The sequence below is a fragment of the Alligator sinensis genome, unplaced genomic scaffold, assembly GCF_000455745.1.
Source record: "Alligator sinensis unplaced genomic scaffold, ASM45574v1 scaffold448_1, whole genome shotgun sequence".
NCBI classification, from domain to species: Eukaryota; Metazoa; Chordata; order Crocodylia; family Alligatoridae; genus Alligator; species Alligator sinensis.
In genome coordinates, this window is record NW_005841870.1 from 141,294 (window position 1) to 154,231 (window position 12,938).

Here is a 12,938-nt window from a genome sequence, read left to right on the forward strand (position 1 = left end):
GTGGGTGGGTGGGGTGTTGCCTTAATAAATACAATTCATAGTCAAGCACCATAAATGAGAAAGCTGGAGGCTAAGACATGTTAATGAGCAAAAAGTTATAAGGATTATAATAGGCATATTCAAGATCTATTAACCATACTCTTAGCTTAATTATTTCCATTTTGATTCAGTTAAAACAACAAAAATATACAAGCGATTCAAACACCTTCAGATACTGCCAGTAAATTAAAACATTAAACTGAATATAGTTACAGAACTTCTAACTTTGTTTACCAGCTACCAGAATATATGTATTTTAGCATAAAACAAACAAGACTTATAAAACAATTTTATGTACTTAAAGCTTTTCAAAGACTTCCTTAATTTAAATTTAAAAAAAAACAATACATTTTAATAATAAAAGTCTTTGATTATATTTGTTTAAGCCTCAAAACATTCAGATTTATAGGATTTACCAAGTGTCGCACTTCCCTCTTATCCTTTATACAAGAGCAATTATATTAGGATTACTCAATCCAGGACACTTTGGCCACATCAAAACAAGTCTTACCTTTGATTTTAAATAAATAGATAAATAAATAAATAAATAAATAAATAAATTTTTAAATCGCATACAATTAACACAGTATATTTTATATTTCTGTGGCTAGATAAACAATACACAACTGTACAGACATTCAGATAAACAGATTTATACAAGGTGGCAAAGACCAACGTAGAAAGACATTTGAAAATTGTTTTCCATTCTATGCAGCCACATTCTAAGTCCACAGAATCATGGAATTAAAAAAGACCTAAGATCATCTAGTCCAACTCACTGCCCAGATACAGGATTCCTCACCCATCTAGTCTTTTCTCAGAAACTTCCCATGAAGACTTTACAACCTGCTGGACCAGCTTGTTTCACAGTCCTACTTTCTGACACTTAGAAACATTCTGGGGGTAGGAGCTAGATCTAATCTAAATCTGCTGCATCTTAAACCCACTGGCTTTGAGTCCTGCCCAGTGCAGCAAATGAGAACAGCTGTCCTCTCCTATTCTTCTCAATAATTTTTCAAATATCTGAGAAGTGCAATCACATCCCCCTTAAACTCCTTTTCTCCAGACTACACACACCCAATTAGTCATTCAGCCTATCTGTATACAACTTGTATTCCAACACCTTTATCAACTTTGTCACTCACCTCTGGAAGTGCAGAGCTCAGTACTGCACATGATACTTCAATTAAGTCTAATTAGTACTGAGCAGAGCGGGAATGTCACCCCTGATACACTGAATACATTATTATTATTATTATTACTACAGCTCAAAATTGCACATGTCTTTTTTGAGACTGCATGATATTGCTGACTCTACTCTGGTTGCACTGGTGATCCACCAATAACCCCAGAACCTTCTCAGCAGTGCTACTGCTATCTAATTATCCACCATCCTATAATATGCGCACTTGTTTTTTTCCCCCAGGTGTAGCATTTTACATTTGTCTTAATTGAATTTTATCTTGGAACTGAGTTGTGTTGACTTAGAATAAACATGCTGAATTTAGAAAGCAGGATTTTGCCTGGTACATATTCTTAGATCATTAAAGAAATGGGGAATACACGCTGCAGTCTATTTATACTGCCAAATCCCCATTAATTGTGAAAATACAATCCAACAACAGAAATGCACATAAAAAAATAGTAAACAATGTATGGAACTGCAGTTGCATCTTTAATGCTGTATACTAACTTATCCTCTTTATCTAATTGTTTGTACTTAAAATTTCTCTGCATCACTTCCTAGCTGAATGGTGAAGCCTTAACATTAAAAAGAAGAGAGAACAGCACTTACGAAGAGGAGACAAGAGTTCTGATCTTTTCTGTACATATTCCATTTCCAGACTGCTGTACCTCTCTTGATCAGCAGGTCGATCCACAGATTTAAGCTGAGAGACATAGCCATCAAGAAAGCAATCTAACAGTGCCACCAACTGTTCAGCCACAATGCTACGGAGGTTACTGTCCACCTGAGGATACACCACCTTTAGAATTATTCCATGCTGACGTATTATAGCTGTTCGTGTGCCAGCAGGACCACTAGAAGCTTGGAAGAAACAAAAAACAATACACTTTTAAAAACAGATCTCTTTTATTAAGAAATCAGAAACTTGTATAAAAAATAAAATTTTAACTTAGAAATGTTTTATTAATTTCAAGATTGAAATGCTGCTGCTGAAGAACTACATCTGTTCTTTTCTTAAATACTACTAGCATTACTAATTGTACTCCATGAAAACATCCAAAAATTAAAGTACTGGTCATCATAACGATGTGTGGGATGGCTGTACAGATGAACTGTTTAATATTAGGGACAGCTTATGTGTATTTGGGAAAGACTATAAATTGTGAAAAAGGGACTTGTGTGCCTTTCTCTATGGTGTTCTGCTTCCATATTAGTCTGAAACTCAGAGAAAACAATAGAAGAAATTCTTGCAACTGGTAAGAGCTAAAATGGAGTGCCCTCAGCCAATGAGAAGTATTGCCCAGGGGAAAAATAAAAATAAAAAACAGATTTTGCTCTGGGAATTCACAAGTACACATTTCTCCAGGTCTTGCAGAAACAGGCTGACAGGAACATAGCAAGACTTCACCTGCCTGCTATTTTTCACTCTTTTTCATTCAGTGTACTACATGACTGAACATATGAATCCCTATAATAATGTTAAGAACTTCCAGATCCCAAACAAAACAAAGATGTAAGAGAAGTGAATGGAAAGGTATTCCTCTTTCCTAGGATCCCTGCACAGAAACAGAGGGGGCAGTGGGGAAAAGGAGGCAAAAGTATTCACTTGTTAAGAGACAGTAAGGGAGTGTCTCCCTAGAACCCTTCTTTGGAGTTAAGGAAAATAATAAATGTAGGGGTGGCACACCTTCAACTCCAGAGCCATCCATTGGGTTGGAGAAACAGCAGGAGAGTCAGAACTGGAGGATTTTCCAGACTACTCCAGGGGAGAAGCAAAGGCTGTAGGACCCTTTGGTTTGCTCATTAGCTCAAGATCCTTTCAGAACTGGAAGGAAAAGGAATGAAGAGTCTTTGCTCTTCCAAACACCTCTATAAAGCAGGACTGCACTGGAAATCTAGTACAGATGGGAAAGGGGGTGCAGAAGCTGCTGCTGGAAAAAGCAAGAACTTGGTCAGGCAAGAGGGATCTGGAGGTGGAAAGTTTATTTGAAGCTGTGGTTGATGCGTGCGTCACACCAGCATGATATACATGCACACAGTGAGGGAGAACGACAGAGAAAATATAGAAGGAAAGCAAAATTATAACAAGCTACAGAAGTACTCTGGATACAAATGTCACAAACATAAAAGCTCAATGTGTCAGTGCCTGGCAAGAAAACTAATGAAATTAGTTATTTCTTTCAAGTGTTTCCACTGTTTCCCTTATACTTAATTTTTACCATTAATTATAAACCTTCCAATATAAAGAGGTTAAGAATTTAGAAGCTAAGAGTGATGGCATACATATACTGTAAAGCAAGGGGATCAAACATACAGTCTACAGACTGGGTCCAGCTCCTGGTGCTGTCTTGTTGACTCACATGCTACGCTGGACCAGCCCTGTGCTGCCTACTGGGACCGGGTCCTGAGCTATGCCACCCGTAACGCTTGCTCAGGCTCGAGTTCCAGACTGTCCTGGGCAGGTGCTGCATGCCCCAGACCAGGCATGCAGGTAGGGAGTCCATGGGACAGCTCTGGCCTGGGGGGCCAGATGAGTTTGATACTCCTGCTGTAAAGGAAAGCTTGTTCTGACAAGTTTCTACAGTAGTGTTCCCTCAAACAGCAAAGTACACATTCTTATCATAAAAAGCAAGGGGAAAGGGGGAAGAAGACTGTCAGTTTTACTCAGTGCCAGAGGTTCACATACTTATTTTAAGAGTAACATTTTGTGTGTCTTTGCATATAGTTACATGAAGACAACCAAATTTTACATGCAAGTTACATACAGAAAACCAAACCTTTTTCAACTAGAAGCCTGACTTATTCATACCAAAACTAGTTCTACCTCCCAAATTTTACAACTTGTTTTGTAGCCAGATTCTCAGTCTCCATTGTAAGAGGTTTAAAGAACTATTATCGGTAGTGCAGAGATCAAATCTTCCTCAACAAACTAAAGCAGCAACAAACTACTATTTATGCTAATATAACTTTGTAAGCTTGTAAGCATCGTCCAGTGTAATATTTGCGGTTAGAACTAAAAGACTTTAGAGGATAATGGTCAAGCACTTTGAAACACATGAACATTACTATTTTTGTATTCTCACCTGTCCATGGAACATATTCAGGTTCTCCTTCTGGGAGTGCTCCTGTTTTATATAAAGAGACTCGAGAATGGCGATACTGGCTGGCAGCTTGTAGCATATCCTGCGTAATGTTAAAGGAACACACCTTAAAATCTTGTCAATTTTAGAAACTGCTTAAGTGACAAAGTAATTCTTCAAGAATTTCTCTGAGTTTTAATTTCTTCCCATCCTCACTTCTATGCGCAACCCAATCTGGAGGTGGGAGAGAACACTTAGGCCTAGCAAGGTGCATAAATGTGCAAGTGCTGGAGGACTAAGCTTTCTATGCACACTTGCTATCAATAGTTTCTTTGCCATGCTACTACTTGCCCAATTCCTTTACAGAGTGACTCAGAAAAGTCATCACGTGCTCCCAAAATTGGACCAGCCTTTTGTACCTAAGAATTTGCTTCTATGCATCTGCTATATACCCATGCCAGTTAGAAAATGTTAAAAAAAAGCTTTTATCTAGCATAAAATTTCCAAGAATGGAGAAAGAAAATGATCATGTCAAACAGAGGATGATATTAAAGCCGATATTAAAACTGTTTGATAATGTCAAACAGAGGATGATATTCCCTGACCAGAGGCCCACAGAACAGGGGGAACGTAACAGCCTACATGAAACCAGCCCAGAACAAGTGAGGGATCTTCTACAACACTTGGATGTTTTCTGCTGGGCCTGATGACCTGCACCTGAGAGTCCTGAAAGAACTGGCCAAACTTATAGCAGCACCACTGGCCAAGCTGTTTGAAGGGTTGTGGAACTCGGGAGTGGTCCCGGACGACTGGAAGAGGGCCAATGTGGTGCCCATCTTTAAGAAAGGGAAGAGGGATGACCTTGCAAACTACAGACTGGTCAGTCTGACCTCGGTCCTGGGTAAAATCTTTGAAAAGTTGGTTAAGGAGGCCATCAAATACAATCTGGTAATGGATTGTGTGCTAAAAAGCAATCAACACAGCTCTGTTGAAGGCAGATCATGCCTGACAAAACTTGTATCCTTCTATGACCAGGTAACTAGCCATCTGGACAAGGGACACAAGGTTGACGTGATCTACTTAGACTTCACTAAAGCCTTTGATTTGGTCTCCCATTGGATTCTAACAAACTGGAGAGTGCTGGGCTGGACAACTGGCTTAGAAGCTGCTCCCAGAGAGTGGTGATTGATAGGATGGCCTCATCCTGGAGAGTTGTCTCCAGTAGTGTCTCCCAGGGATCAGTGCTTGGGCCCATGCTATTCAATATATTCATTAACAACTTGCATGACGGGGCGGAAAGCACAATGATTAAGTTCACAGACGATACTAAGCTGTGTGGAAACGCGGGCACACTAGAGGATAGGGCAAAGATCCAGGATGACTCTGAAAGACTGGACTTATGGATGGAATAAAATCAGATGAGGTTTAACAAGAAGTGCAAGGTCCTTCACCTGGGTAGGAAGAACCCCACTACGAATATACACTGGGCGGTGGGCCACTGGCTGGCACAACATCTGAACGAGACCTGGGGGTCACAATCAACTGTAAGAGGAATATGAGCCAGTGTGACGAGGCTGCCAAAAGGGCAAACAAAACTCTGGCATGCATCAGCCCCTGTTTGGCCAATAGATCCAGAGAGGTACTCCTCCCTCTATTCAGCATTGGCAAGTATTCAGCTGGAGTACTGTGTCCAGTTCTGGGCACCGCACTTCAAAAAGGATGTGGATAAGCTCGAGAGTGTACAAAGAAGGGCCACCTGTTTGGTTAAGGGCACGGAGGGTAGGCCCTATGAGGAGAGATTCTTCCTCAGGCTGAACAAGCCCAGTTCCCAGAGAAGGCTGAGAGGTGTCTTGATAGCTGCCTGCCTATAAGTACGTCAGGAGTAGTTACATAGTTGGTAGGGTCGGAAGGGACCTGAGCAGATCATCAAGTTCGATCCCCTACCATGGCAGGAAAAAGTACTGGGGTCAAATGACCCCAGCAAGGTGTTCATCTAACCTCCTCTTAAAGACCCCCAGGGTAGGAGCCAGCACCACTTTGCTTGGAAGTTGGCTCCAGATCCTAGCCGCCCTGACTGTGAAGTAGCGCCTCCTGATGTCTAGTCTGAATCTATCCTCTGCCAGCTTGTGACCGTTATTTCTAGTCACTCCTGGTTGTGCGTGGGGGAACAGGGACTCCCCAATGCCTGCTGGCCCCCTCTGACTAGTTTGTAGCTGGCAAGTAGATCCCCCCCTCAGCCTTCTCTTGTGGAGACTGAACAGGTTCAGGTCCCGTAGCCTCTCCTCATAGGGCCTGCCTTGCTGACCCCTGATCATGCAGGTGGCTCTCCTCTGGACCCTCTCAATGCTGTCCACACCCCTCCTGAAGTGCGGTGCCCAAAACTGGACGCAGTACTCCAACTACGGCCTGACCAGTGCCGCATAGAGTAGGATCACCTCCTTGGACGTGCTCAAGATGCATCTGTGGATGCATGACAAGGTGTGGTTGGCCTTCCTGACCGCATCCCCACACTGTTGGCCCATGTTCATTTTGGCATCAATAATGATTCCAAGATCCTTTTCTGCCTCTGCACTGACGAGAAGGGAGTTCCCCAGCCTATAGGTATGCTGCTGGTTCTTCCTCCCCAGGCACAGCACCGGGGACTTGTCAGTGTTGAAACCCATCCTGTTCTCATCTGCCCACCCCTGTAACCTGTCTAGGTCCAATTGCAGCCTATTCCTCCCTTTTAGCGTGCCCACATCCCCCACATCTTAGTGTCGTCAGCAAATTTGAATAGGGTGCTTTTTACCCCCTTGTCCAAGTCACTGATGAAGATGTTGAACAGTACTAGGAGAGTAACTATTCAGGAGGGCACTGTAAGGAAGGATGACGACCAATGGGCATAAACTAATAGAGGGTAAATTCAGGTTGGATACAAGGAAACATTCTTCTCTATAAAGGTCACTAGAAACTGGAACATACTCCCAGCAGAGGTGGTGCAGTCACCCTCCTTGGAGGTGTTCAAGACTGGAGACTGGACAGGCACCTTGTCAAGCTCATGTGAGCCCAATAACTTCCTGCCTATGGCAAGGGACTGGACTTGATGATCTGACTGGTCCCTTCTGGTTCTGTTTCTATGATTAACTTCATGCAACACAGTCAAGGCCTGATACTGATATTACAATAGCATGGGCTGGATCAAAAATGAACAAAGCTGTTTCGGGTGTTTTCCCTGTTTTGCCACAAGGTCAAGTTCAAAAAATATATTATCCCTCAAGAGAAGAGAGATTATTAACTACTACATATGGAGCAGAAAAGCAGAAATGCAAAAGATTGTTGCATTTCCCCCCGTAGTTTACAAACCTTGCTGTGCTTGGATTCTAAAAGAATGAACAGGCACTTGACTGATCCTTGCTCAGTCTTGTATATTGTTTCATATTAATTACCAGCCAAAGAGAGAAACTAGCTAGCGTGGCTCTGAGAACCGATTACCAAATAAAGCCACAGCCAACCGTATATCCAATGGAGTTCAAAGCCACTAACACGTCTTTGGGGCTTGAAGGAAATGCAAAATATTCTTGTGTTGTAATTACATGAAACTGTCCAGTTATTTTAGTAGTAGCTGTATTCAATTAACAATTAAGAGCTATGATATTTCTTGGCTGAACCCCAGGCATGGAACTCACCTTTCCAATATTTGGCACAGCTGAAGTGAAAAGCACTGCTAAAGCAGCCCTATTTATAGGACTTTGTTTGGCTTTCTTAACTACTACACCTTAATGTACAGCTTAAAGGTTCTTTCTTAGCAATGAGGTGGAGTTAACCCTGAAAAAAATTAACATTTAGAAATTATGGAGTTCTGTCACTTCTACGTTCATGAAACAATTCTTTCCGCTTACTAATAAACTTGGTATCCTAGAAAATTAGGGTTGGAAGGGACCTCAGGAGGTCATCTAGTCCAAACCCTTGTTCAAAGCAGGACCATCCTAACCATATCATCCCAGCCAAGCCTTTGTCTAGCCAGTTCTTAAAAACTTCCAAGGATGGAGTTTTCATCACCTCTCTGGGTAACCTGTTCTAATGCTTTACTAATTCCCTAGTGGAAAAGTTTTTCTTAATATGCAACCTAAGTTTCCCTTGCTGCAACCCGAGACCGTTGCTTCTTGTTCTGTTATTTGTCACCACTGAGAACAGACTAACTCCATCCCTCTTTCTGACCACCCTTCACGTAGTGGAAGGCTGTTATTAAATCCCCTCAGTCCTCTCTTCTCCAGACTAAATAAGCCCAGTTCCCTCAGCCTTTTCAGAAGTCATATGCTCCAGCCCCTCACCATTTTTGATGCCCTCTGCTGGACTCGCTCCAATTTATCCACATCCTTTCTATAGTGGGGAGCCCAAAACTGGCCACGGTACTTCAGATGTGGCCTCACCAGTACCAAGTAGAGAGGAATAGTCACTTCCTTTGATCTGCTAGTAACGGTCCTACTCATGCATCCCAGTATGCCAGTAGCCTTCTTCACAACAAGGGTATGCTGTTAGCTCATATTCAACTTTTTTGCAGGAGTTGCTGCTTAGCCAGTCAGTCCCAAGCCTGCACCGGTCCATGGGATTGTTCCATCCTAAGTGCAGGACTTTGCACTTGTCCTTATTGAACTTCATGAGATTCCTTTTGGTCCAATCCTCCAATTTGTCTAGATCTCTCTGAATCCTAGCCCTACCCTCCAGTGTGTCTACTACTCCTCGCAACTTGGTACCCACAAACTTATTTAGGGTACACTCCATTCCATCTTTTAGACTGCTGATGAAGATACTGAACAAAACCGGCCCCAGGACCGACCCCAGGGCACTCCACTTGATACTGGCTGCTAACTAGACATCAAGCCATTGATTACTGCCTTTTGAACCCAACGATCCAGCCAGTTTTCTATCCACCATGTAGTCCATTCATCCAACCCAGACTTCCTCTGCTTGCTTGCATGAATGTTGTGGGAGACCACATCAAAAACCTTGCTAAAGTCAAGGTATATCAACATCCAACACTGTCCCCGCATCCACAGAGCCAGTCATCTAGTCATAGAAGGCAATCAGGTTGGTCAGGCATAACTCACCCTTGGTGAATCCATGCTGACTGTTCCTAATCACCTTCTACTCCAAGTGTTTAGAAATGGATTCCTTGAGGACCTGCTCCATGATTTTTTTAGGGACCGAGATGAGGCTGACTGGTCTGCAGTTCTCCGGACCCTCCTTCTTCCTTTTGTTAAAGATGGGTACTATATTTGCCCTTTTCCAGTCGTCTAGGACCTTTTCCAATTGCCATAAGTTTTCAAAGATAATGGCCAGTGGCTCTGCAATCACATCTGCCAACTCCCTCAGCACTCTTACTTGCATTGCATCCAGGCCCACAGACTTGTACACGTACAGCTTTTCTAAATAGTCCCTAACCTGTTCTTACACCACTGTTGGCTGCTCACCTTCTCCCAAAACTGTGCAGCCAGGTGCAGTAGTCTGGGAGCTGACCTTGCCTGTGAAGACCAAGGTAAAAAAGGCATCAAGTACTTCAGCCTTTTCCACATCATCTGTCACTAAGTTGTTTCCACCATTCGGTAAGGGACCCACACTTTCCCTTATCTTCTGGTTGCTGACCTCAGTTTGTTGCATTCTTGTCTTGATTCCCACCTACTAAGCCCAATATTTTATTTAATACAGATATGATACCTTTATTATGCTGTTCACGTTGACAACTATCTGGGCCCACTCAACTGATTCAATTGGTGTAGCCTTCAAGATTTGTTCTTCCTCTTCTAGTAAGCATTCAAAGACTGTGTTTATTTGGGATACCTAAAAAGAAAAAAACAAAAACCTGCACTAAGCACAAATCTATCAATCAACAAATAGCAGCCACATGATTACTATAAATGAAAATATTATTAGGGTCTTAATTAATAGCCCACTAGCATAGAATATACAAAACATTTAAACTGGATATTTTCATTATCTGTAATTTCGGACAATTTTTTCAGAAGAAAAACACAATCTCACATCTGGACATACACTAATCTGGGACAATAAAAACCACTTCGGATGAGGCATCTGTTTACAGCCAGAATGTTTGCCTCAAATTGTAACTGATAATCCAAAATGTTTACCTTACAACTGTAACTGATCACCTGGACTACAAACAAATGCCTTACATGAGGAGTCCCAACTGTCCTGGGTTTTGACTCAGATCAAAATACAAGTGGCAGAGGAATATATTTAGTTTGTTTTGAATACCAAGAAATCATTAATGTCCTTCAGGTCACCCATTACCATGATAATCCCAGCAAACAATTGTTTGGAAAGTGGGAAAATATGCTAGTCTTTTCAACCTTTCTGCAGCTGATCTATTCAAGATCATAATTCTAATTTAACTGTACGATGTCAGTCAAGATTTCACATTTTAGTTGCAAAATTAAGAAAAAAACACCATAAAAATCTTCTCTTGAAAGAGGAAATGTGGAAGGTTAAAATTTATTTCTGAAAGAGAAAAAATCTTTACGATACAGGGATTCATAAGGAAAAAAAAGGGTCCCAGTTAATTAAGTGTACTTTGTCTTACCTCTCTGAAGAAAACATCAGCAGGAGTAAGACTCTGTGGAACGTCACAATCTCTTTTATTTAGAGCAATCAATATGGCAGCATTCACAAGATCTGGCAGCCTGGAGTGATGGTTCTTGAGAACAACGGCTGCTGCTAACTTTTCTGCATGTTCACAGAGCAACAGTCGAGTTGCCGTTGGCTTCCCTCTCACTGGAAAACTCCCCAGCTGTTCAAATAAGCCAACCTTTGAGGGAGGGAGAGAGAAAAAACAGTTTACAAAATGTATTATGTCTGTAACATTTTTGAACAAACAGCAATATTTGTGTCAATTACATTCTAAGACTTTTACCTGATGAAGGAAGTCAATGAAGAAGGAATGGGCTTTTGTTTTATCCTCCAGCTGATGAAGGAGAATAAGGGACGTGTTGCTGAAACCAGCTGCTTCTGAAAGGGTACAGGTTAAGACAAAATCATTAGATAAAAGCTCTCTATTAAAGATCTTGTTCTGAATTTTAAATCTTAACTTTTGCAGCTTCTCTCTCTCTCCAATTATTACAGACAAGAATGTCCCTTTAACAAATAACGTATTACGTATCATCCAAACTAATACATAGGACATAACATTTTTTGGACACTTCAGACTATTTTGATTGAGTCTTAAGAACGAAAAAAATAAGCTATTTTTAATATAAACAAAAACCCCATGAAAAATACAGAATTCAAATATCTGCCAGCCTCCTGATCACTGTCTTTTGAACCTGAAAGCTCTTTACAACAGAATCTTCCCTTTAATCTGTAGACTGCCTAACACAATGGACCCCTTACTTTTATTGTGACCTTTGAACACTACCATAACATAACTCTTTTAAAAGAAAGAGTTCCTTATGAAGTTTGGAACTTTTAAAATCTTTTCACTTTTTACAATAGTGAACTTGCAGTGAAGGTGAGTATTTATTAGAAACTTGTTTAACACACTTATTAAAACCTAATCTACCTCCATCATACTGTACAAACTACAAACATTGTGAACATCCTGGTTTAGTAAAGTAGAAAGAAATTGGTCCTTCCCCTGAAGGAGAAATCTGGCCCCAGAGGTGGCTACGTAATGCTGTTTTAAATCTTACACACTTGTGCATCCTCACTTCTGCTGCATGGGATTGAGTCTCAGGGGCTTGATAACCTTTCTACACAAAGGAGTCAGGTCCTCTATGGAATCAGTGAATGCAGTAGAGGTTCTCAGGAATACCTGTGTGTTTGACAACCCACTGAGGCCCTACCATATGCCTGCAAACTTCCTCATAACTGTCACAACTTCTGACTGCACTCATTAATAGACTACCAAGATGTGAATCTCCAGAACAGCTGTATTTGCAGTTTCCCTTTTTGGTGAAATGAGCAAATTTGTACTTTTACTTTTAACGTTTTTCTTATTATTTTAATATATTTTTAATCTATTGATCAGTCTTTGCACTAACAGAAAAGTAGTGCAAAATACACTTCACGATAAAATGAATGAAGATTCAGAATACATTATAAATACATATTTGCATTAGGGATTTCACAATGGCTAACAGGCTACCAGACAGAAAAGATAGCCCCAAAACTACATAATTTGTCCATATATGCTACCTATAAAACTTCCATTCATGTCCTTGTTCAGCACTAGGCTTAGAGGTCTAGGGAGGACTCCTAATTCCTTTGAAATGACTGGTAGTTTCTGAGGAAGTATTATTTGGTTGAGAAGGTTACCCAAATTCCTCTAGTAAGAACTGAGAAGGCAAGACCTTTGTATAAAGCTCCTTCTTCCAAAACAGCTAGTATAACAATACAAAGATAAACAGCAGCACTAAAAAGAGATGAAGAAGTTATTCAGGGTAGAGACTGACAGGTAAAATATAAAGTAGTCAATGGAAAGTTTTTTAATTCCCTTGAAATTCTACTTCAGAAAGCAGGGGTGGAAGTGAAGAGAGCGGAAGGCAGTGAATAAGTAGCATGGGGGTGCTGGTGATGACATAGGCAGGGATGAGGAAGGAGAATCAAGAGGATAACTGGGAGGGAAAGATATATCAAACAAA

At 41.1% G+C, this 12,938-nt stretch overlaps 1 protein-coding gene across 1 annotated transcript in view; it reads right to left on the reverse strand.

The window, feature by feature from the left end:
• NUP133 (nucleoporin 133) overlaps positions 1-12,938 on the reverse strand; it is a 52,892-nt gene that overhangs the window by 19,314 nt on the left and 20,640 nt on the right. Inside the window, exons 14-18 of the mRNA XM_025194798.1 lie at positions 11,213-11,307; positions 10,883-11,107; positions 10,000-10,122; positions 4,309-4,408; positions 1,835-2,086 (exon numbers count right to left, since the gene is read on the reverse strand). Of these exons, the coding sequence (XP_025050583.1) occupies positions 1,835-2,086; positions 4,309-4,408; positions 10,000-10,122; positions 10,883-11,107; positions 11,213-11,307 (795 nt within the window). The remainder of the gene's footprint in view (positions 1-1,834; positions 2,087-4,308; positions 4,409-9,999; positions 10,123-10,882; positions 11,108-11,212; positions 11,308-12,938) is intronic.